General features: G+C 39.0%; 1 protein-coding gene across 1 annotated transcript in view; it reads left to right on the forward strand.

Moving 5' to 3' along the window:
• Nucleotides 1-25,617, forward strand: part of NUP133 (nucleoporin 133) — a 750,179-nt gene that overhangs the window by 6,937 nt on the left and 717,625 nt on the right. Inside the window, exon 2 of the mRNA XM_053712280.1 lies at nt 2,785-2,903. Coding sequence (XP_053568255.1) covers nt 2,785-2,903 — 119 coding nt within the window. The remainder of the gene's footprint in view (nt 1-2,784; nt 2,904-25,617) is intronic.

The following is a 25,617-nucleotide window of genomic DNA, read 5'->3' on the forward strand; positions in this document are numbered from 1 at the left end:
ATGTTACTGATGCAGAGTCTGCATCGGACATCGGTGGTGCCGATCGTTGGTAGGTGGGTGGGCAGCCTATCGCTGGAGAGGAGGGCAGGAGTGGGTGGGACCGCTCGGCCACACTACAGGGACTAACCCCCCCCCCCCCACCAAAAACTGTCTAATTGAGGAGGGAGTAGGGGCAATGAGTGGGATCCGTTAACAGAAAGGGATCTGAGAGGGGGCAGCTACACTACAGAAAAATTGGACTTTTTTTTTTTTTTTTAAATTGCCAATACCTAAGATGGTGGCAAATAGCTAGAGGGGGGAGGGTTAGAGAGCTTTTATGGGGGGGGGGATTATGGAGGTTGGGGGGTTAGGAGGCACCTGCACTGAAGCAAATATATTTTTAAAAAAATATTTTAAAAAATGGCTTATTTTCATACTGGCAGACTTTCTGCCAGTACTTAAAGGGACACTGAACCCAAATTTTTTCTTTCGTGATTCAGATAGAGCATGCAATTTTAAACAAGTTTCTAATTTACTCCTATTTTCAATTTTCTTCGTTCTCTTGTTATCTTTATTTGAAAAAGAAGGCATTTAATATAAATTTTTGTTCAGAACCATGGACAGCACTTGCTGATTGGTCGGTTAAATTAATCCACCAATCAGCAGGAACAACGCAGGTTGTTCACCAAAAATGGGCTGGCATCTAAACTAACATTCTTACTTTTCAAATAAAGATACCAAGAGAATGAAGAAAATTTGATCATAGGAGTAAATTAGAAAGTTGCTTAAAATTGCATACTCTATCTGAATCACGAAAGAATTTTTTTTGGGTTCAGTGTCCCTTTAAGATGGCGTTGACAATTGTAATGTGGGGTGAGGGAATAGAGCTGATTGAGGGGGTCAGGGGGAGGGATGTGTCAGGTGGGAGGCTGATCTCTGCATTAAAGCTAAATGTAACCCTACAAGCTAATTAACCCCTTTACTGTTGGGTATAATACAAGTGTGGTGCGCAGCAGCATTTAGCGGCCTTCTAATTACCAAAAACAATGCCAAAGTATATATGTCTGCTATTTCTGAACAAAGGGGATCCCAGAGAAGCATTTACAACCATTAGTGCCATAATGGCACAAGCTGTTTGTAAATAATTTCAGTGAGAAAACCCTAAAATTGTGAGTTTTTTTTTTTTCATTTTTTTATTTGATCGCATTTGGCGGTGAAATGGTGGCGTGAAATATACCAAAATGGGCCTAGATAAATACTTTGTGTTGTCTACTAAAAAAATAAATATAGTTTTGATAGTTAAATATAAAAAAAGGCTCTATTTCTGTTTAAATGTAGTGATGGCAAAAATGCTCTGGTCTTTTAAGGAAGTTTTTGTCTGAAATGCCTGGTCCTTAAGGGGTTAATACATTCCAACAGGTAAAATTTATATTTGGGAACAAATTAAAGGGAAGAAAAAAATAGGATATTCTGTCCCTTTGAAGGGTCATAACCCCTCAATTTTTTCTTTTATGACTCAGAGCATGCAATTTTAAACATCTTTCTAATTTACTTGTAATATCAAATTAGCGTAATTCTCTTGGTATCCTGTATTGAAGGTGCAGCAATGCAGTACTGGGAGCTAGCTGAGCAAACCAGTAGAGCCAATAGCAAGGCATGTACATGCAGCTACCAATCACCAGCTAGCACCCAGTAGTGTATTGCTGCTCCTGAGCTTACCTAGATATGCTTTACAGCAAAGGTCAATCTGAATTATGAAAGAAAAAAATTGGGGTTTTATGTCCCTTTAAGTGCATGGTTTAAGCAGGCACACATTAAAGATTTGGCTGAAATTTGCAAAGTAGCAAGATTTCAATAGCTATGTAGGGACATGAAAACCTAAATTTTTCTTTTAAGATTCATATTTTAAATTACTTTTCAATTTCTGAATTATGAATAAAAAATATTTGGTTTCATATAGGGATTAAAGTGTGTGAAATATAGCAGTAATAGTAATTATACTTGGTGAACACCAGAATAAAATGCATTTTTAAAAACTTTACAACGTAGGGCTTCAGAAATCCTGAATAAAAGTGCCACAGTTTGTTATATCTTGCTTTTAATGCAATACATTCATTTTCCTACGTTTTTATATGCAAAACATTTTGTCTGAATTATGAAGCAGGTTTCCTTATCTAATATAAATTTGTGAAGCCTTTTTATAATGGAAACTTACTGTGATTAGTATTCATATATCATATGTAAAATAATAAAACGCTGCAAAGAATGTTTAAAGGGACAGTCAACACAAAAATTGTTTAAAAAAAGATAGATACTGCCTTTACTACCCATTCTCCAACTTGACTGACTGATATTGAACGTGCAATTTTAAGACATTTTTAAATTCACTTCTATTTTCAAATTTGCTTTGTTCTCTTGGTATCCCTGACGAAGTGCCGAGGATACGTCACAAAACACGTAGGCTTGGACTCTTGTCTGTTTGACCAACAGTGACTGCAGAATTTATATTTTGTTTTTAACTTGTTTCCTAATAAAAGCTTTGTTTATTTCATAAATGACATCTGCTTGGATTTGTAATACAATATGTACATATCCTGCACTACTGCAAGCTAGCTGGTGATTGCACACATTTGTCTCTTGTCATTGGCTTGCTAGATGGGTTCAGCTAACTTCAAGTAGTTCATTGTTGCTCTTCCTGCAAAGGATACCAAGAGAATGAATCAAATTTCATAATAGGAAGTAACTTGGAAAGTTGTGAAAAAATTGGCTTTTCATTTCCTTTTTTAATTTGTATTTTCTTTTCAGAGCAACATCATCGAGAGTTGTACTTCATCCAGCTGCAAGCGAGACAGTAAATTATGATGTTCAGCTATATGGAGCTTCTCTTCCTGTTAAAGTTATGGAGGCTTTGACAAATACTGATGGTATGTTTTTGTTTACTTTTAATACCAATTGGTTTGCAAGCAGCCTGGGCGTTTTTTTCCTCAGAAACTGATGTTTTGGATGTTTTGTTCCCTTTTGTAAGGAAATTTTACTTAGACTGCTATCCATATTATGTACAACACTATACCACTTCTAATTTAATAAATTTCTTAAATTATGCTAATCATACAAAATGAATCTGATATCGTACATTCTTTATTCTATGAAATGTAGCTTTGTACCTTGATCATTATAATAATGAGCTTTATACCATTGAACTGTTATGCTGACACAGTTTAGTGATCCAATGAAATTGTGTGTGTTTGTTTAGGTAGATTCTGAATCCCTATATATCCCATACATTGTCTAGTTTCTAGAAATAGAACATTGGGATTGATCACAATCCTTTTAGAAAAGTTTTTATCTAATCTTTTGTAATATTTACTGAAATAATTTTATAAGCTTTACTTAAAGTGATGGTAAATCCTAGTGTTTGTGAAACCAGTGGAAGAAATAAAGGAGACTTTCAGTCATGAAATATAAAATACCTAATGCTGAAAGCTCCTTTATTTTTTTTAAAGTGTTCGCCGCACTGAGCTTCTCAGGCAGCCCACGACATATGTCATAAATACCTCATAAATTAGATGCTAATGAGTTAATTTCCTTTAGCTTGTGTGCTAAAAACATTTTGTTTTTCAGAAGAAAATTGTTACTTTGTTTTCCCTTAGATGAGCCGGAGCCCTCATAAATTGTTTGTAAGATCCACAAAAGAGAACTTTATGGTCTAATTTGTCAGTTCATTGTCCCAATCTTTCAGCCCAGAGAATGATGGAACACGGTGCCTCTATTCAGGCACTAACATGAGGTCATTGACAGGACAACCAGCCTTGTAAATTAATATATTTTTAGAAGTCATAATGTTTCAGAACCATAAAGAATGCAAAATATATGGTGTTTGGTATCAACATACTTCTCACAACATCACTAAGGGATTGCCTATCTGTGTTTATGAAATAGATATACATTTCAGAAGTTATAAGGTGCTAATGACGGCTCAGAGACGTTACTAGCACTCCCCCACCTTAATGGAGGTCTGAGGTCCCCCATCCACTACAACCCCGGCAATCTGGCCTGGATACTCAGAGGCATTGCCGGGGCTTCATGTTTACATGCAGTGACGTCACGCGCAATTACGTCATCACACAACTTTATTTAAAACTGACAATTGTCAGTTATAGGGAGATGGGGCATGCTGCTTAGATGCCAAGACCCACCATTGGAAAGGTAATCGTCTACCCATTCCAATGGTATAAGTATGTGGGGTGTACAATAAAAAAGTGAAAAAAAAAGGATTTGGGGGTCTCTGAAGGCACATAAAGATCAAAATTGCCTAGAGACCCCAACATTTTGTAAAAATAAACTTGTTTAAAATATCAGTTTAAGTATTATAGGTAAATGATCACCATGGTAACCAGCATTACCGCAGTGATCACCTAGCTGAGAAATGTTACATTCCATTTTACAATACGGACCGATATTATATTTGTAATCCCATGATCACCTGGATAATGTGGTTACAAATGCTATTAAAAAACAAAAACACCCAATAATATTTTTATAATCAGTCTTTTAGTGTGCGTGGAAGATGAGTAAAACACCCTCTTTACGCAGCTCTCTCCATCTTTCAAAACTTCTGCATTTTTAATTCAACGAAGCTTATTTTTGCTCAAAAAAAGCTTAGCAGCCAAATGGTTAAATTAGGGGCGGGGGGTAGCTCCCCCACTTAAAAATATTCAGGTAAAAAATAATTTAGGATAATAGATCTTTGTTGGATCAGATATTTTTTTTGTCCAATGTTTTGTTAAGGGGGAGGGGGGCTGATGACAGGTTAGCCCTCCCCACTAAATATAATGGATAATGTGGTTACAAATTAATAAATGGTAGAGGAATGCTATTAAAAAACAAAAAAACATAATTTATGTAAGAACTTACCTGATAAATTCATTTCTTTCATATTAGCAAGAGTCCATGAGCTAGTGACGTATGGGATATACATTCCTACCAGGAGGGGCAAAGTTTCCCAAACCTCAAAATGCCTATAAATACACCCCTCACCACACCCACAAATCAGTTTAACGAATAGCCAAGAAGTGGGGTGATAAGAAAAAAGTGCGAAGCATAAATATAAGGAATTGGAATAATTGTGCTTTATACAAAAAAATCATAACCACCACAAAAAAGGGTGGGCCTCATGGACTCTTGCTAATATGAAAGAAATGAATTTATCAGGTAAGTTCTTACATAAATTATGTTTTCTTTCATGTAATTAGCAAGAGTCCATGAGCTAGTGACGTATGGGATAATGACTACCCAAGATGTGGATCTTCCACGCAAGAGTCACTAGAGAGGGAGGGATAAAATAAAGACAGCCAATTCCGCTGAAAATAATCCACACCCAAAATAAAGTTCAAATCTTATAATGAAAAAAACTGAAATTATAAGCAGAAGAATCAAACTGAAACAGCTGCCTGAAGTACTTTTCTACCAAAAACTGCTTCAGAAGAAGAAAACACATAAAAATGGTAGAATTTAGTGAAAGTATGCAAAGACCAAGTTGCTGCTTTGCAAATCTGATCAACCCGAAGCTTCATTCCTAAACGCCCAGGAAGTAAAAACTGACCTAGTAGAATGAGCTGTAATCCTTTGAGGCGGAGTTTTACCCGACTCGACATAAGCATGATGAATTAAAGATTTCAACCAAGATGCCAAAGAAATGTCAGAGGCCTTTCCTAGAACCGGAAAAGATAACAAATAGACTAGAAGTCTTTCGGAAATTCTTAGAAGCTTCAACATAATATTTCAAAGCTCTAACTACATCCAAAGAACGCAATGATTACTCTTTAGAATTCTTAGGATTAGGACATAATGAAGGAACCACAATTTCTCTACTAATGTTGTTAGAATTCACAACCTTAGGTAAAAATTTAAAAGAAGTTCGCAACACCGCCTTATCCTGGTGAAAAATCAGAAAAGGAGACTCACAAGAAAGAGCAGATAATTCAAAAACTCTTCTGGCAGAAGAGATGGCCAAAAGGAACAAAACTTTCCAAGAAAGTAATTTAATGTCCAATGAATGCATAGGTTCAAACGGAGGAGCTTGAAGAGCCCCCAGAACCAAATTCAAACTCCAAGGAGGAGAAATTGACTTAATGACAGGTTTTATACGAACCAAAGCTTGTACAAAACAATGAATATCAGGAAGATTAGCAATCTTTCTGTGAAAAAGAACAGAAAGAGCAGAGATTTGTCCTTTCAAGGAACTTGCAGACAGACCTTTATCCAAACCATCCTGAAGAAACTGTAAAATTCTCGAAATTCTAAAAGAATGACAGGAAAAATGATGAGAGAGACACCAAGAAATAGAAGTCTTCCAGACTCTATAATATATCTCCCTAGATACGGATTTACGAGCCTGTAACATAGTATTAATCACAGAGTCAGAGAAACCTCTTTGACTAAGAATCAAGCGTTCAATCTCCATACCTTTTAAATTTAAGGATTTGAGATCCTGATGGAAAAAAGGACCTTGCGACAGAAGGTCTGATCTTAACGGAAGAGTCCACGGTTGGCAAGAGGCCATCCGGACAAGATCCGCATACCAAAACCTGTGAGGCCATGCTGGAGCTACCAGCAGAACAAACGAGCATTCCTTCAGAATCTTGGAGATTACTCTTGGAAGAAGAACTAGAGGCGGAAAGATATAGGCAGGATGATACTTCCAAGGAAGTGACAATGCATCCACTGCTTCCGCTTGAGGATCCCTGGATCTGGACAGATACCTGGGAAGTTTCTTGTTTAGATGAGAGGCCATCAGATCTATTTCTTGAAGTCCCCACATTTGAACAATCTGAAGAAATACCTCTGGGTGAAGAGACCATTCGCCCGGATGTAACGTTTGGCGACTGAGATAATCCGCTTCCCAATTGTCTATACCTGGGATATGAACCGCAGAAACTAGACAGGAGATGGATTCCGCCCATACCAGAATTCGAGATACTTCTCTCATAGCCAGAGGACTGTGAGTCCCTCCTTGATGATTGATGTATGCCACAGTTGTGACATTGTCTGTCTGAAAACAAATGAACGATTCTCTCTTTAGAAGAGGCCATGACTGAAGAGCTCTGAAAATTGCACGGAGTTCCAAAATATTGATCGGTAATCTCACCTCCTGAGATTCCCAAACCCCTTGTGCTGTCAGAGACCCCCACACAGCTCCCCAACCTGTAAGAATTGCATCTGTTGAAATTACAGTCCAGGTCGGAAGAACAAAAGAAGCCCCCTGAATTAAACGATGGTGATCTGTCCACCACGTCAGAGAGTGTCGTACAATCGGTTTTAAAGATATTAATTGAGATATCTTTGTGTAATCCCTGCACCACTGGTTCAGCATACAGAGCTGAAGAGTTCGCATGTGAAAACGAGCAAAGGGGATCGCGTCCGATGCAGCAGTCATAAGACCTAGAATTTCCATGCATAAGGCTACCGAAGGGAATGATTGTGACTGAAGGTTTCGACAAGCTGATATCAATTTTAGACGTCTCTTGTCTGTCAAAGACAGAGTCATGGACACTGAATATATCTGGAAACCTAAAAAGGTTACCCTTGTCTGAGGAATCAATGAACTTTTTGGTAAATTGATCCTCCAACCATGATCTTGAAGAAACAACACAAGTCGATTCGTATGAGATTCTGCTAAATGTGAAGACTGAGCAAGTACCAAGATATCGTCCAAATAAGGAAATACCACAATACCCTGTTCTCTGATTACAGACAGAAGGGCACCGAGAACCTTTGTAAAAATTCTTGGAGCTGTAGCTAGGCCAAACGGTAGAGCCACAAACTGGTAATGCTTGTCTAGAAAAGAGAATCTCAGAAACTGATAGTGATCTGGATGAATCGGAATATGCAGATATGCATCCTGTAAATCTATTGTGGACATATAATGCCCTTGCTGAACAAAAGGCAGGATAGTCCTTACAGTTACCATTTTGAATGTTGGTATCCTTACATAACGATTCAATATTTTTAGATCCAGAACTGGTCTGAAGGAATTCTCCTTCTTTAGTGCAATGAAGAGATTTGAATAAAACCCCATCCCCTGTTCCACAACTGGAACTGGCATAATTACTCCAGCCAACTCTAGATCTGAAACACATTTCAGAAATGCTCGAGCCTTCGCTGGGTTTACTGGAACACGGGAAAGAAAAAAATCTCTTTGCAGGAGGCCTTATCTTGAAGCCAATTCTGTACCCTTCTGAAACAATGTTCTGAATCCAAAGATTGTGAATGGAATTGATCCAAATTTCTTTGAAAAAACGTAATCTGCCCCCTACCAGCTGAGTTGGAATGAGGGCCGCACCTTCATGTGGACTTAGGAGCTGGCTTTGATTTTCTAAAAGGCTTGGATTTATTCCAGACTGGAGATGGTTTCCAAACTGATACCGCTCCTGAGGATGAAGGATCAGGCTTTTGTTCCTTGTAGTGACGAAAGGAACGAAAACGATTATTAGACCTAAATTTACCTTTAGATTTTTTATCCTGTGGTAAAAAAGTTCCTTTCCCTCCAGTAACAGTTGAGATAATAGAATCCAACTGAGAACCAAATAATTTATTACCCTGGAAAGAAAGGGAAAGCAGAGTAGACTTAGAAGACATATCAGCATTCCAAGTTTTAAGCCATAAAGCTCTTCTAGCTAAAATAGCTAGAAACATATACCTGACATCAACTCTAATGATATCAAAGATGGCATCACAAATAAAATTATTAGCATGTTGAAGAAGATTAATAATGCTATGAGAATTATGATCTGTTACTTGTTGCGCTAAAGCTTCTAACCAAAAAGTTGAAGCTGCAGCAACATCCGCTAGAGATATAGCAGGTCTAAGAAGATTACCTGAACACAAGTAAGCTTTTCTTAGAAAGGATTCAATTTTCCTATCTAAAGGATCCTTAAAGGAAGTACTATCTGCCGTAGGAATAGTAATACGCTTAGCAAGAGTAGAGACAGCCCCATCAACCTTAGGGATTTTGTCCCAAAACTCTAATCTGTCAGATGGCACAGGATATAATTGCTTAAAACGTTTAGAAGGAGTAAATGAATTACCCAAATTATTTCATTCCCTGGAAATTACTTCAGAAATAGCATCAGGGACAGGAAAAACTTCTGGAATAACTACAGGAGATTTAAAAACCTTATTTAAACGTTTAGATTTAGTATCAAGAGGACCAGAATCCTCTATTTCTAATGCAATTAGGACTTCTTTAAGTAAAGAACGAATAAATTCCATTTTAAATAAATATGAAGATTTATCAGCATCAACCTCTGAGACAGAATCCTCTGAACCAGAAGAACCATTATCAGAAACAGAATGATGATGTTCATTTAAAAATTCATCTGAAAAATGAGAAGTTTTAAAAGACTTTTTACGTTTACTAGAAGGAGGAATAACAGACATAGCCTTCTTAATGGATTTAGAAACAAAATCTCTTATGTTATCAGGAACACTCTGAGTATTAGATGTTGACGGAACAGCAACAGGTAATGTAACAGTACTAAAGGAAATATTATCTGCATTAACAAGTTTGTCATGACAATCAGTACAAACAGCTGGAGGAACAGATACCACAAGTTTACAGCAGATACACTTAGCTTTGGTAGCTCCAGCACCAGGCAGCGATTTTCCAGAAGTATCTTCTGACTCAGTGTCGACGTGGGACATCTTGCAATATGTAATAGAAAAAACAACATACAGGGAGTGCAGAATTATTAGGCAAATGAGTATTTTGACCACATCATCCTCTTTATGCATGTTGTCTTACTCCAAGCTGTATAGGCTCGAAAGCCTACTACCAATTAAGCATATTAGGTGATGTGCATCTCTGTAATGAGAAGGGGTGTGGTCTAATGACATCAACACCCTATATCAGGTGTGCATAATTATTAGGCAACTTCCTTTCCTTTGGCAAAATGGGTCAAAAGAAGGACTTGACAGGCTCAGAAAAGTCAAAAATAGTGAGATATCTTGCAGAGGGATGCAGCACTCTTAAAATTGCAAAGCTTCTGAAGCGTGATCATCGAACAATCAAGCGTTTCATTCAAAATAGTCAACAGGGTCGCAAGAAGCATGTGGAAAAACCAAGGCGCAAAATAACTGCCCATGAACTGAGAAAAGTCAAGCGTGCAGCTGCCAAGATGCCACTTGCCACCAGTTTGGCCATATTTCAGAGCTGCAACATCACTGGAGTGCCCAAAAGCACAAGGTGTGCAATACTCAGAGACATGGCCAAGGTAAGAAAGGCTGAAAGACGACCACCACTGAACAAGACACACAAGCTGAAACGTCAAGACTGGGCCAAGAAATATCTCAAGACTGATTTTTCTAAGGTTTTATGGACTGATGAAATGAGAGTGAGTCTTGATGGGCCAGATGGATGGGCCCGTGGCTGGATTGGTAAAGGGGAGAGAGCTCCAGTCCGACTCAGACGCCAGCAAGGTGGAGGTGAAGTACTGGTTTGGGCTGGTATCATCAAAGATGAGCTTGTGGGGCCTTTTCGGGTTGAGGATGGAGTCAAGCTCAACTCCCAGTCCTACTGCCAGTTTCTGGAAGACACCTTCTTCAAGCAGTGGTACAGGAAGAAGTCTGCATCCTTCAAGAAAAACATGATTTTCATGCAGGACAATGCTCCATCACACGCGTCCAAGTACTCCACAGCGTGGCTGGCAAGAAAGGGTATAAAAGAAGAAAATCTAATGACATGGCCTTCTTGTTCACATGATCTGAACCCCATTGAGAACCTGTGGTCCATCATCAAATGTGAGATTTACAAGGAGGGAAAACAGTACACCTCTCTGAACAGTGTCTGGGAGGCTGTGGTTGCTGCTGCACGCAATGTTGATGGTGAACAGATCAAAACACTGACAGAATCCATGGATGGCAGGCTTTTGAGTGTCCTTGCAAAGAAAGGTGGCTATATTGGTCACTGATTTGTTTTTGTTTTGTTTTTGAATGTCAGAAATGTATATTTGTGAATGTTGAGATGTTATATTGGTTTCACTGTTAAAAATAAATAATTGAAATGGGTATATATTTGTTTTTTGTTAAGTTGCCTAATAATTATGCACAGTAATGGTCACCTGCACACACAGATATCCCCCTAAAATAGCTATAACTAAAAACAAACTAAAAACTACTTCCAAAACTATTCAGCTTTGATATTAATGAGTTTTTGGGTTCATTGAGAACATGGTTGTTGTTCAATAATAAAATTAATCCTCAAAAATACAACTTGCCGAATAATTCTGCACTCCCTGTATAAAGCAAAATTGATCAAATTCCTTAAATGACCGTTTCACGAATGGGAAAAAATGCCAGTGAACAAGCTTCTAGCAACCAGAAGCAATAAATAATGAGACTTAAATAATGTGGAGACAATAGTGACGCCCATATTTTTTTAGCGCCAAAAAAGACGCCCACATTATTTGGCGCCAAAAATGACGCCACATCCGGAACGCCGACACTTTTGGCTCAAAAAAACGTAAAAAATGACGCAACTTCCGGCGACACGTATGATGCCGGAAGCAGAAACATTTTTTGCGCCAAAAAAGTCCGCGCCAAGAATGACGCAATAAAATGAAGCATTTTCAGCCCCCGCGAGCCTAACAGCCCACAGGGGAAAAAGTCAAATTTTAAGGTAAGAAAAAAATTGATTTATTCATATGCATTATCCCAAATATGAAACTGACTGTCTGAAATAAGGAACGTTGAACATCCTGAGTCAAGGCAAATAAATGTTTGAATACATATATTTAGAACTTTATAAAAAAGTGCCCAACCATAGCTTAGAGTGTCACAGAAAATAAGACTTACTTACCCCAGGACACTCATCTACATGTTGTAGAAAGCCAAACCAGTACTGAAACGAAAATCAGTAGAGGTAATGGTATATATGAGTATATCGTCGATCTGAAAAGGGAGTTAAGAGATGAATCTCTACGACCCATAACAGAGAACCTATGAAATAGACCCCGTAGAAGGAGATCATTGAATTCAAATAGGCAATACTCTCTTCACATTCCTCTGACATTCACTGCACGCTGAGAGGAAAACCGGGCTCCAACCTGCTGCGGAGCACATATCAACGTAGAATCTAGCACAAACTTACTTCACCACCTCCATAGGAGGCAAAGTTTGTAAAACTGATTTGTGGGTGTGGTGAGGGGTGTATTTATAGGCATTTTGAGGTTTGGGAAACTTTGCCCCTCCTGGTAGGAATGTATATCCCATACGTCACTAGCTCATGGACTCTTGCTAATTACATGAAAGAAAACAAACACCCAATAATATTTTTATAATCAGTCTTTTAGTGTGCGTGGAAGATGAGTAAAACACCCTCTTTACGCAGCTCTCTCCATCTTTCAAAACTTCTGCATTTTTAATTCAACGAAGCTTATTTTTGCTCAAAAAAAGCTTAGCAGCCAAATGGTTAAATTAGGGGCGGGGGGTAGCTCCCCCACTTAAAAATATTCAGGTAAAAAATAATTTAGGATAATAGATCTTTGTTGGATCAGATATTTTTTTTTTGTCCAATGTTTTGTTAAGGGGGAGGGGGGCTGATGACAGGTTAGCCCTCCCCACTAAATAATTGTTTAATCAGATTCTGCTTGCTAGATCTAACATAAAAAACAATTGGTCTAACCTGATCTAGCAAAGATCTATAAGTCTGAATAATTTTGGCTGAAATTTGTAAGTTGGGTGGGGGGGTATTTGTAATTATGTTAAATCATGCCTGATCTAACAAATATCTATCAAATTATATAACTTTTCCTCCAATTTTTTGTTAACGGGGGGGGGGGGGGGCTGATGATGGGTTAACCTTTAAATGTATGCTAGAGCTAAGGAAAATTGACCTAACCTGATTTAACAAAGATATAATACCAGATGAAAAAATGGTAATAGCAGGCGCCAAAAGCCCGGAGGTAGTGCACTCAGTGTGATTGGTTAATCCTCCTGAGATATTTTAAAGGTGCTTTTGCAAACGTCTAAAAAACCCATGAGAAGGTACTTATTTGGTGTAAAAAAGTGTGTGTTTGGAAAGTGTGTAAATGGTGCAAAAAAATCTAAATGCAAAATTAAATTACAATCTTGTGAAGTGTATCTGTAAACTTTAAGTGTATTACCGTGAATTAGGTTGTTGGATCAATAGTGATTATCCTGTAACTGAAACAACTAAAGTGATACAAAATATGCAAAATAGTCAACTAAGACCACTAAAGTGATACAAAATATACTATGTGACCAATATATAAAATGTGACCAATATAATAAAATATAATACAATATGAAATATAAAATATAAAAAAGCTTATCGTGATATAAGTCCCAGGAGTGATGCTGGAAGTGGGTGGCTGAAAACGTCAATATTCAAAAAGATATATATAGGTCGTGAAGATCTTTATTATCTCAATCGAAAAGTTCAAAACAAAGGAGTTCGTGGTGCAGTCGGCAGCTGGTCTTGTAGATGTTTGATCAGGACCCAGTATCTAAAAATGATGAAAAGACAGCGCCTCATTGTGCAAGTAGGTTTCGTGGGTAAAATCACAGTGGAAGTGAAGACAAGTGAAAATATACTCACAAGGATACTGGCACCCTTATTAAAAGTGTTGCGAATAAGCGGACTGACGTTTTAACAGCAGTCAGTACGCTGTACCAGGTAAACGTCCGAGATCCTGAGCGAACAGCTGTGGGCTCTCCTCCCCAGATCAAGTCCGGATCTTCTATTGTTGTGCTGTGAAAAATAACAGCATGCAGCTGCTCTCCAGATATAATCCACACTGGTAGCCGATAATCAGAAAGCCGTCCTCGGCAAAGCCACATTCGGTGGGATAATCTGCTGATAATGGGGAAAACTTGGCAGGCAAGGATAAAAAAGCCAAAAGAATACAAGGCTTAATATATAAAAAAGAGTAAAAACACTTTAATTAAAGTGAGCTTTTAACACGTTTCTCGGCCGCAAGCTCCTGGCCGTTTCATCAGAAAACGCGTTAAAAGCTCACTTTAAATAAAGTGTTTTTACTCTTTTTTATATATTAAGCCTTGTATTCTTTTGGCTTTTTTATCCTTGCCTGCTAAGTTTTCCCCATTATCAGCAGATTATCCCACCGAGTGTGGCTTTGCCGAGGACGGCTTTCTGATTATCGGCTACCAGTGTGGATTATATCTGGAGAGCAGCTGCATGCTGTTATTTTTCACAGCACAACAATAGAAGATCCGGACTTGATATGGGGAGGAGAGCCCACAGCTGTTCGCTCAGGATCTCGGACGTTTACCTGGTACAGTGTACTGACTGCTGTTAAAACGTCAGTTTGCTTATTCGCACCACTTTTAATAAGGGTGCCAGTATCCTTGTGAGTATATTTTCACTTGTCTTCACTTCCACTGTGATTTTACCCACGAAACCTACTTGCACAATGAGGCGCTGTCTTTTCTTGCATCATTGCATGATTTAACAAAGACCTAACCAACTGAATGAGGTTTGTTTTAAAATTTTGGTTTGGGGGCTAACCTGAGGTCACAAATTCTGTAGAGCTGCAAAACCAAGCCTCTGTGATAATATCTTGATTGTATGCAAATTAATTCTGCTTAGCATACTATTTTATGTCTGCAGATTGTTTGCATTGGACAACTTAGATCCCCCTTTTCGATATCTGCCTAGGATAAACCTTCCTTTTATCTGGGGGGGTGGTTCTGTGTGCAGTTTGTCCGTTGCATTCTGCATTATAATTTTTGTTTTGCACTGTTAGTAACATTCTAGTCACGTGACTGGTCCCATATGATTTAAATAGTTGTGTACATTTATCAAGTAGGTTGATATAGCCTTTTCTTTGAACAGTGAGCGATCTGTCTCAGTTTTTTAAAAATGTTTGATCTTCTGTTTTTGTATTTCAAACAAATGAATTTATTTTTGTAGAGAGTGCTGTAGTCCCTTACTTTATTTGCCCAACTTATTATGTTTTATCAAGTCTTGTAGATTTTTTTTTCTCTTCATGAGTTTCTAAGAGTTCTCACTAGGGATCCCCCGAAATTTCGGCCGCAGAAACGTTTCGGCCGAAAATGACATTTTTGGATATTTCGTTTTTCGTTTTTTTTTTTTGCCTAATATTTTCGGTAAAATTTATTGTGTAGCATATTTCAAATTTGATGCTAGCCTAGAGCTGCTGTTTGAGTCCATTTCTCATATAATACGTTTTCTAGGACTATACTTTATTTGGATAATTGGTAAAAAAAAATACTGTTAAATCTGATTGTTACACAGAACTAAATACAGAATAATACAGTATATTAATATTTAATATTGTTTTAAGCAGGGATGCACCGAAATTTGTTCGCAGAAACATTTTGGCTGAAAATGGCATTGTCGTTTTTTTGTTCTTGGTAAAATTATTGTGTAGCATATTATTGTTTTAAGATATTTTTGTCCAATTTTAGTGTGTTGCTTTCAATAAAAGTGTGGTTATTTCTTCTGTTATGTGTGATCAGTCCACGGGTCATCATTACTTCTGGGATATAACTCCTCCCCAACAGGAAATGCAAGAGGATTCACCCAGCAGAGCTGCATATAGCTCCTCCCCTCTACGTCAGTCCCAGTCATTCTCTTGCACCCAACGACTAGATAGGATGTGTGAGAGGACTATGGTGATTATACTTAGTTTTTATGACTTCAATCAAAAGTTTGTTATTTTAAAATAGCACCGGAGCGTGTTATTACTTCTCTGGCAGAGTTTGAGGAAGAATCTGTCAGAGTTTTTTACTATGATTTTAACCGGAGTAGTTAAGATCATATTGCTGTTCTCGGCCATCTGAGGGAGGTAAAGGCTTCAGATCAGGGGACAGCGGGCAGAGGAATCTGCATTGAGGTATGTAGCAGTTTTTATTTTCTGAATGGAATTGATGAGAAAATCCTGCCATACCGTTAAAATGACATGTATGTATACACTTCAGTATTCTGGGGATGGTATTTCACCGGAACTACTCTGTTAAAGGTCACTAATCCTTTTTAATATCTATTTATCATGTTAAACGTTTTTGCTGGAATGTAGAATCGTTTACATTGCTGAGGTACTGTGTGAATAAATATTTGGGCATTATTTTCCACTTGGCAGTTTTTTTGCTTTATTTGTGACAGTTTCGTTTCTCTTCACTGCTGTGTGGGAGAGGGAGGGGCCGTTTTGGCGCTCTTTGCTACGCATCAAAAAATACCAGTCAGTTACTTTTATTTTTCCTGCATGATCCGGTTCATCTCTGATAGATCTCAGGGGTCTTCAAACTTCTTTGAAGGGAGGTAAATTCTCTCAGCAGAGCTGTGAGAATTCTTATAGTGACTGTGAATAAAAACGTTGCTTTGTATTTTTTATGTCAAATTTAATTATTGTTATTTTACTAATGGGAACAAACCTTTGCTAAAAGTTTTGTTGTTTTAAAGTTTGATGCTATAACTGTTTTTCAGTTCACTATTTCAACTGTCATTTAATCGTTAGTACCTCTTTGAGGCACAGTACGTTTTTTGCTAAAAAAGATTATAACCAAGTTGTAAGTTTTTTTGCTAGTGTGTTAAACATGTCTGACTCAGAGGAAGATATCTGTGTCATTTGTTCCAATGCCAAGGTGGAGCCCAATAGAAATTTATGTACTAACTGTATTGATGCTACTTTAAATAAAAGTCAATCTGTACAATGTGAACAAATTTCACCAAACAGCGAGGGGAGAGTTATGCCGACTAACTCGCCTCACGCGGCAGTACCTGCATCTCCCGCCCGGGAGGTGCGTGATATTTTGGCGCCTAGTACATCTGGGCGGCCATTACAGATAACATTACAAGATATGGCTACTGTTATGACTGAAGTTTTGTCTAAATTACCAGAATTAAGAGGCAAGCGTGATCACTCTGGGGTGAGAACAGAGTGCGCTGACAATGCTAGGGCCATGTCTGATACTGCGTCACAGCTCGCAGAGCATGAGGACGGAGAGCTTCATTCTGTGGGTGACGGTTCTGATCCAAACAGATTGGATTCAGATATTTCAAATTTTAAATTTAAATTGGAGAACCTCCGTGTATTACTAGGGGAGGTCTTAGCAGCTCTCAACGATTGTAACACCGTTGCAATACCAGAGAAACTGTGTAGGTTGGATAAATACTTTGCGGTACCGGCGAGTACTGACGTTTTTCCTATACCTAAGAGACTAACTGAAATTGTTACTAAGGAGTGGGATAGACCCGGTGTGCCGTTCTCACCCCCTCCAATATTTAGAAAGATGTTTCCAATAGACGCCACCACTCGGGACTTATGGCAAACGGTCCCCAAGGTGGAGGGAGCAGTTTCTACTTTAGCTAAGCGTACCACTATCCCGGTGGAGGATAGCTGTGCTTTCTCAGATCCAATGGATAAAAAATTAGAGGGTTACCTTAAGAAAATGTTTGTTCAACAAGGTTTTATATTACAACCCCTTGCATGTATCGCGCCGATTACGGCTGCGGCAGCATTTTGGATTGAGTCGCTTGAAGAGAACCTTAGTTCATCTACGCTAGACGACATTACGGACAGGCTTAGAGTCCTTAAACTAGCTAATTCCTTCATTTCGGAGGCCGTAGTACATTTAACCAAACTTACGGCTAAGAACTCAGGATTCGCCATACAGGCACGTAGGGCGCTGTGGCTAAAATCCTGGTCAGCTGATGTTACTTCTAAGTCCAAATTACTTAATATACCTTTCAAGGGGCAGTCTTTATTTGGGCCCGGATTGAAAGAGATTATCGCTGACATTACAGGAGGTAAGGGCCACGCCCTACCTCAAGACAAAGCCAAAGCTAAGGCTAGACAGTCTAATTTTCGTCCCTTTCGGAACTTTAAAACAGGAGCAGCATCAACCTCCACTGCACCAAAACAGGAAGGAGCTGTTGCTCGTTACAGGCAAGGCTGGAAGCCTAACCAGTCCTGGAACAAGAGCAAGCAGGCCAGGAAACCTGCTGCTGCCCCAAAGACAGCATGAACCGAGAGCCCCCGATCCGGGACCGGATCTAGTGGGGGGCAGACTCTCTCTCTTCGCCCAGGCCTGGGCAAGAGATGTTCAGGATCCCTGGGCTCTAGAGATCATATCGCAGGGATACCTTCTAGACTTCAAATTATCTCCCCCAAGAGGGAGATTTCATCTGTCAAGGTTGTCAACAAACCAGATAAAGAAAGAAGCGTTTCTACGCTGTGTACAAGATCTGTTATTAATGGGAGTGATCCATCCGGTTCCGCGGTCGGAACAAGGACAAGGGTTCTACTCAAACCTGTTTGTGGTTCCCAAAAAAGAGGGAACTTTCAGGCCAATCTTAGATTTAAAGACTCTAAACAAATTCCTAAGAGTTCCATCGTTCAAAATGGAAACTATTCGGACAATCTTACCCATGATCCAAGAGGGTCAGTACATGACCACAGTGGATTTAAAGGATGCTTACCTTCACATACCGATCCACAAAGATCATCACCGGTATCTAAGGTTTGCCTTCTTAGACAGGCACTACCAGTTTGTAGCTCTTCCATTCGGATTGGCTACGGCTCCAAGAATCTTCACAAAGGTTCTGGGTGCCCTTCTAGCGGTACTAAGACCGCGAGGGATTGCGGTAGCTCCGTACCTAGACGACATTCTAATTCAAGCTTCAAGCTTTCAAACTGCCAAGTCTCATACAGAGTTAGTTCTGGCATTTCTAAGGTCGCATGGATGGAAAGTGAACGAAAAGAAGAGTTCTCTCTTTCCTCTCACAAGAGTTCCATTCTTGGGGACTCTTATAGATTCTGTAGAAATGAAGATTTACCTGACAGAAGACAGGTTAACAAAGCTTCAAAATGCATGCCGCGTCCTTCATTCCATTCAACACCCGTCAGTAGCTCAATGCATGGAGGTGATCGGCTTAATGGTAGCGGCAATGGACATAGTACCTTTTGCACGCCTACACCTCAGACCGCTGCAATTATGCATGCTAAGTCAGTGGAATGGGGATTACTCAGATTTGTCCCCTACTCTGAATCTGAATCAAGAGACCAGAAATTCTCTTCTATGGTGGCTTTATCGGCCACACCTGTCCAGGGGGATGCCATTCAGCAGGCCAGACTGGACAATTGTAACAACAGACGCCAGCCTACTAGGTTGGGGCGCTGTCTGGAATTCTCTGAAGACTCAGGGACTATGGAATCAGGAGGAGAGTCTCCTTCCAATAAACATTCTGGAATTGAGAGCAGTGCTCAATGCCCTTCTGGCTTGGCCCCAGTTAACAACTCGGGGGTTCATCAGGTTTCAGTCGGACAACATCACGACTGTAGCTTACATCAACCATCAGGGAGGGACAAGAAGCTCCCTAGCAATGATGGAAGTATCAAAGATAATTCGCTGGGCAGAGTCTCACTCTTGCCACCTGTCAGCAATCCACATCCCGGGAGTGGAGAACTGGGAGGCGGATTTCTTGAGTCGCCAGACTTTTCATCCGGGGGAGTGGGAACTTCATCCGGAGGTCTTTGCCCAAATACTTCGACGTTGGGGCAAACCAGAGATAGATCTCATGGCGTCTCGCCAGAACGCCAAACTTCCTCGCTACGGGTCCAGATCCAGGGATCCGGGAGCAGTTCTGATAGATGCTTTGACAGCACCTTGGAACTTCAGGATGGCTTATGTGTTTCCACCCTTCCCGCTGCTTCCTCGATTGATTGCCAAAATCAAACAGGAGAGAGCATCAGTAATTCTAATAGCACCTGCATGGCCACGCAGGACTTGGTATGCAGATCTAGTGGACATGTCATCCTGTCCGCCTTGGTCTCTACCTCTAAGACAGGACCTTCTGATACAGGGTCCATTCAAACATCAAAATCTAACTTCTCTGAAGCTGACTGCTTGGAAATTGAACGCTTGATTTTATCAAAACGTGGTTTTTCTGAGTCGGTTATTGATACCCTAATTCAGGCTAGGAAGCCTGTTACCAGAAGGATTTACCATAAAATATGGCGGAAATACCTATACTGGTGCGAATCCAAAGGTTACTCCTGGAGTAAGGTTAGGATCGCTAGGATACTGTCTTTTCTACAAGAAGGTTTAGAAAAGGGTTTATCAGCTAGTTCATTAAAGGGACAGATTTCAGCTCTGTCCATCTTGTTACACAGACGTCTGTCAGAAAATCCAGACGTCCAGTCTTTTTGTCAGGCTTTAGCTAGGATCAAGCCTGTGTTTAAAGCTGTTGCTCCACCATGGAGTTTAAACTTAGTTCTTAACGTTTTACAGGGTGTTCCGTTTGAACCCCTTCATTCCATTGATATAAAAATGTTATCTTGGAAAGTTCTGTTTTTAATGGCTATTTCCTCGGCTCGAAGAGTCTCTGAGTTATCAGCCTTACATTGTGATTCCCCTTATCTGATTTTTCACTCAGACAAGGTAGTTCTGCGTACTAAACCTGGGTTCTTACCTAAGGTAGTCACTAACAGGAACATCAATCAAGAGATTGTTGTCCCATCCTTGTGTCCAAATCCTTCTTCAAAGAAGGAACGTCTTTTACACAATCTGGATGTAGTTCGTGCCCTCAAGTTCTACTTGCAGGCAACTAAAGATTTTCGCCAAACTTCTTCCTTGTTTGTCGTTTACTCTGGACAGAGGAGAGGTCAAAAAGCTTCTGCTACCTCTCTCTCTTTTTGGCTTCGTAGCATAATACGTTTAGCCTATGAGACTGCTGGACAGCAGCCTCCTGAAAGAATTACAGCTCACTCCACTAGAGCTGTGGCTTCCACTTGGGCCTTTAAGAATGAGGCCTCTGTTGAACAGATTTGCAAGGCTGCAACTTGGTCTTCACTTCATACTTTTTCCAAATTTTACAAATTTGACACTTTTGCTTCTTCGGAGGCTATTTTTGGGAGAAAGGTTCTTCAGGCAGTGGTTCCTTCTGTATAATGAGCCTGCCTTTCCCTCCCGTCATCCGTGTACTTTTGCTTTGGTATTGGTATCCCAGAAGTAATGATGACCCGTGGACTGATCACACATAACAGAAGAAAACATAATTTATGCTTACCTGATAAATTCCTTTCTTCTGTTGTGTGATCAGTCCACGGCCCGCCCTGTTTTTAAGGCAGGTAAATATCTTTTAAATTATACTCCAGTCACCACTTCACCCTTGGTTACTCCTTTCTCGTTGATTCTTGGTCGAATGACTGGGACTGACGTAGAGGGGAGGAGCTATATGCAGCTCTGCTGGGTGAATCCTCTTGCATTTCCTGTTGGGGAGGAGTTATATCCCAGAAGTAATGATGACCCGTGGACTGATCACACAACAGAAGAAAGGAATTTATCAGGTAAGCATAAATTATGTTTTTATTGGCTTGAAGGTTTTCAATTCAGATTCATTCATAAAATAGTCTAATTATGCAAAAAAACCTAAAAAAAAAATATTTTTAAATAATTTGGGAAAAAAAGACATTTTCTGTTTCGGGTTTTGGCTAAGTGCATCCTGGATTTTCAGATTCGGTTTCGGTCCAGAATTTCCATTTTGGTGCATCACTAGTTTGCACCATATGTGGTATATAGACCTATGTTAATTGATTAGTTAAAGGGGCAGTCTACTCCAGAATTTCTGTTTAAAAAGATAGATAATCCCTTTATTACCCATTCCCCAGTTTTGCATAACCAACACTGTTATATTAACCCTTTAAGGACACAGCTTTCAGTTTGCTCAATTGTTTTATGACGGAAAAAATCCGTCATATGTCCTTAAGAGGTTAATACACTTTTTACCTCTGTGATTACCTTGTTTCTAGGGCTCTGCGGACTGCCCCTTATCTCTGTTCTTTTGATAGACTTGCATTTTAGCCAATCAGTGCAGACTCCTAGTTAACTCCACGTGCGTAAGCACAATGTTATCTAATATGGCACACATGAATTAAAGCCCCCTAGCTGTGAAAAAAAATGTAAAAATGCATTCAGATAAGAGGTGGCCTTCAAAGGCTAATACATTAGCATATGAGCCTACCTAGGTTTAGCTTTCAACAAAGAATACCAAGAGAACAAAGCAAAATTGGTGATAAAAGTAAATTGGAAAGTTGTTTAAAATTACATGCCCTATCTGAATCATAAGTTTAATTTTGAATAGACTGTCCCTTTAAGCTTACATTTTTGATTTCCCATGTTTCTTTTGTTTTAATCTATCTCTATCTATCTATCTATCTATCTATCTCTCTATCTCTCTATCATATTTCTTTCATGCAATTGGCAAGAGTCCATGAGCTAGTGATGTATGGGATATACAATCCTACCAAGTGGGGCAAAGTTTCCAAAACCTCAAAATGCCTATAAATACACCCCTCACCACACCCACAATTCAGTTTTACAAACTTTGCCTCCTATGGGGGTGGTGAAGAAAGGTTGTGCTTGATTTTTATGATTTCTTCTATGATACACGCTTCAAAGCATTCTGAAGCCCAATTCCTCTGAACTCCACAGTGTTTGTCAGAGGATGTGAAGAGAGTATCGCCTATTGATTTCTTATTGTTTCCCTCGCGGGAAATCTTTTCAAGGGTTCTGTTATCGTCGTAGGGATTCATCTCCTACCTCCCTTTTCAGATCGACGATATACTCTTATATACCATTACCTCTGCTGTTAGTTTTCAGTACTGGTTTGGCTATCTGCTATATGTGGATGGGTGTCTTTCAGTAAGTATGTTTTCATTACTTAAGACACTCTCAGCTATGGTTTGGCACTTTATGCATTAATATAAAGTTTTAAATATGTATTGTACTTATATTTGCCATGAGTCAGGTAAATGTGTATTTACCTTTGCAGTCTGGCAGTTTCATTATGGGAATTATGTTTTAGGAAGTTTGTCTTTACCTGGGGTATAGTCTTTTTTTTCCCCCCCAGTTTGACTTGTTTTTTCTTTTGAAAAACTTGCGGGCAAGGGTGCAAAATGCTTATTGCGTCATTCTTTGCGCAAGAATTGTTTTGGCATGAATATGCGTCTATGACGACGCAAGTTCGTCCTTTCCTGTGTCTTAATTGACACCAGGTTGTTTGGCGCAAAATTGTGTTTGACGCGAGTTGCTTCATTTCCGGATGTCTGTTAGCGCCAACATTTTTTTTCAACTTCCTTTTGCGTCGTGCGTCATACTTGGCGCCAAAAAATTAGTTTTATTTTACCTCACTTCCTATATGCTCATTGCCTTCTTTATGCTCAGAGGGCTATGTTATTTGCTTTTTTGCCAATGTTAGCATTTGCATTTTTCCCATTCCTGAAACTGCTATATGTGGAAATAAGATATTTTTGTTTAAATGTTATTTTTTCTTTTATATTTTACAAGATGTCCCAATCTGATCCATTTTCAGAAGCTGCTTTAGGAACCATGCTGCCTGAACACAGTTCTACCAAAGCTAAGTGTATATGTTGTAAGATAGTGGAGATTATATCTCCAGCTGTAGTATGTAACAGTTGTCATGATAAACTTTTGAATGCAGAAAAGGTTTCTATTAATGCTAGTACAGTACCTGTTGTTCCTTCAACATCTAAAGTACATGATATCCCTGTTGATATGAAAAATATTGCTGATGCGATACAGAAGGCTATGTCTGCTATAACGCCTTCAAATAAACGTTAAAGGTCTTTTAAAACTGCAAGTTCCTTGAAAGGACAAATCTCCGCTCTTTCTGTTTTATTTCACAGAAAGATTGCTATACTTCCTGAAGTTCCTGATATTCACTGTTTTGTACAGGCTTTAGTTCGTATTAAGCCTGTCCTTAAATCAATTTCGCCTCCTTGGAGTCTTAATTTGGTTCTGAAGGCTTTACAGGCTCCTCCATTTGAGCCTATGCATTCTTTGGACATTAAACTACTTTCCTGGAAAGTGTTGTTCTTTTTGGCTATTTCTTCTGTTAGAAGAGTTTCTGAGCTATCTGCTCTTTCTTGTGAATCTCCTTTTTCTGATTTTTCATCAGGATAAGGCGGTGTTGCGGACTTCATTTCAATTTTTACCTAAGGTTGTGAATTCTAACAACATTAGTAGAGAAATTGTTGTCCCTTCATTATGTCCTAATCCTAAGAATTCTAAGGAAAGATTTACATTCTTTGGATGTAGTTAGAGCTTTGAAATATTATGTTGAAGCTACTAAAGATTTTAGAAAGACTTCTAGTCTATTTGAAACTTTTTCTGGTCCCAAGAAAGGTCAGAAGGCTTCTGCCATTTCTTTGGCGTCTTGGTTAAAGTCTTTGATTCATCATGCTTATGTGGAGTCGGGTAAGTCCCCGCCTCAAAGAATTACGGCTCATTCTACTAGGTCAGTTTCTACTTCCGGGCTTTTAGGAATGAAGCGTCTGTTGATCAGATTTGCAAAGCAGCGACTTGGTCTTCTTTGCATACTTTTACTAAATTCTACCATTTTGATGTGTTTTCTTCTTCTGAAGCCGTTTTTGGTAGTAAAGTACTTCAGGCAGCTGTTTCTGTTTGATTCGTCTGCTTATAATTTCAGTTTTTTTCATTATAAAGATTAAAACTTTTGATTTGGGTTGTGGATTATTTTTTTCAGCGGAATTGGCTGTCTTTATTTTATCCCTCCCTCTCTAGTGACTCTTGCGTGGAAGTTCCACATCTTGGGTATCTACTATCCCATACGTCACTAGCTCATGGACTCTTGCTAATTACATGAAAGAAAACATAATTTATGTAAGAACTTACCTGATAAATTCATTTCTTTCATATTAGCAAGAGTCCATGAGGCCCACCCTTTTTGTGGTGGTTATGATTTTTTTGTATAAAGCACAATTATTCCAATTCCTTATTTTTTTATGCTTTCGCTCCTTCTTATCACCCCACTTCTTGGCTATTCATTAAACTGAATTGTGGGTGTGGTGAGGGGTGTATTTATAGGCATTTTTGAGGTTTGGGAAACTTTGCCCCTCCTGGTAGGAATGTATATCCCATACGTCACTAGCTCATGGACTCTTGCTAATATGAAAGAAATGAATTTATCAGGTAAGTTATTACATAAATTATGTTTTATATAAATATTTTCATGGCCCATAACAATTTTCTTGGAATAAATAGTGCTTCTGCCATCTCTGTATGACGAGGTCACAATTTAAGGCTGCAGGAAAGGAGATTTAATCTCCTACAACGGAAACGTTTTTTTCACTGTAAGAGCAATAAAATTGTGGAACTCATTACCAGGAGGTAGTGAATGCCAATAACTTAGATACATTTCTGGCTAGAAACAAAATTCATGAATTTGATTGCTTGTGTTAAATGGGTCACCTTTTAATGGGATTAATTTAAGCTCAACTGGATCTTTTTTGTAAGTATATTAGATTTGTATAGGTTGAACTCGATGGACTTAGGTCTTTTTTTCAACCTCATTTACTCCTGTGACGTCATGTGCATCTGTGGTGATATCAGGTGCTGTTCCCTTAAAGGGACAGTTTACTAAAAAATGTATCCCTTTTAATTTGTTCCCAATGATTCACTTTACCTGCTGGAGTGTATTAAATTATTTACAAGTATTTCCATTACCCTTATATTGGCATTTGACATACTTTATTTAGCCTGTGGTATCTCCACCCATCCTGAAAGTTTTTGGCCTCAAAGCCAAGCTGTGTTAAC

The sequence above is a fragment of the Bombina bombina genome, chromosome 4, assembly GCF_027579735.1.
Source record: "Bombina bombina isolate aBomBom1 chromosome 4, aBomBom1.pri, whole genome shotgun sequence".
NCBI classification, from domain to species: domain Eukaryota; kingdom Metazoa; phylum Chordata; class Amphibia; order Anura; family Bombinatoridae; genus Bombina; species Bombina bombina.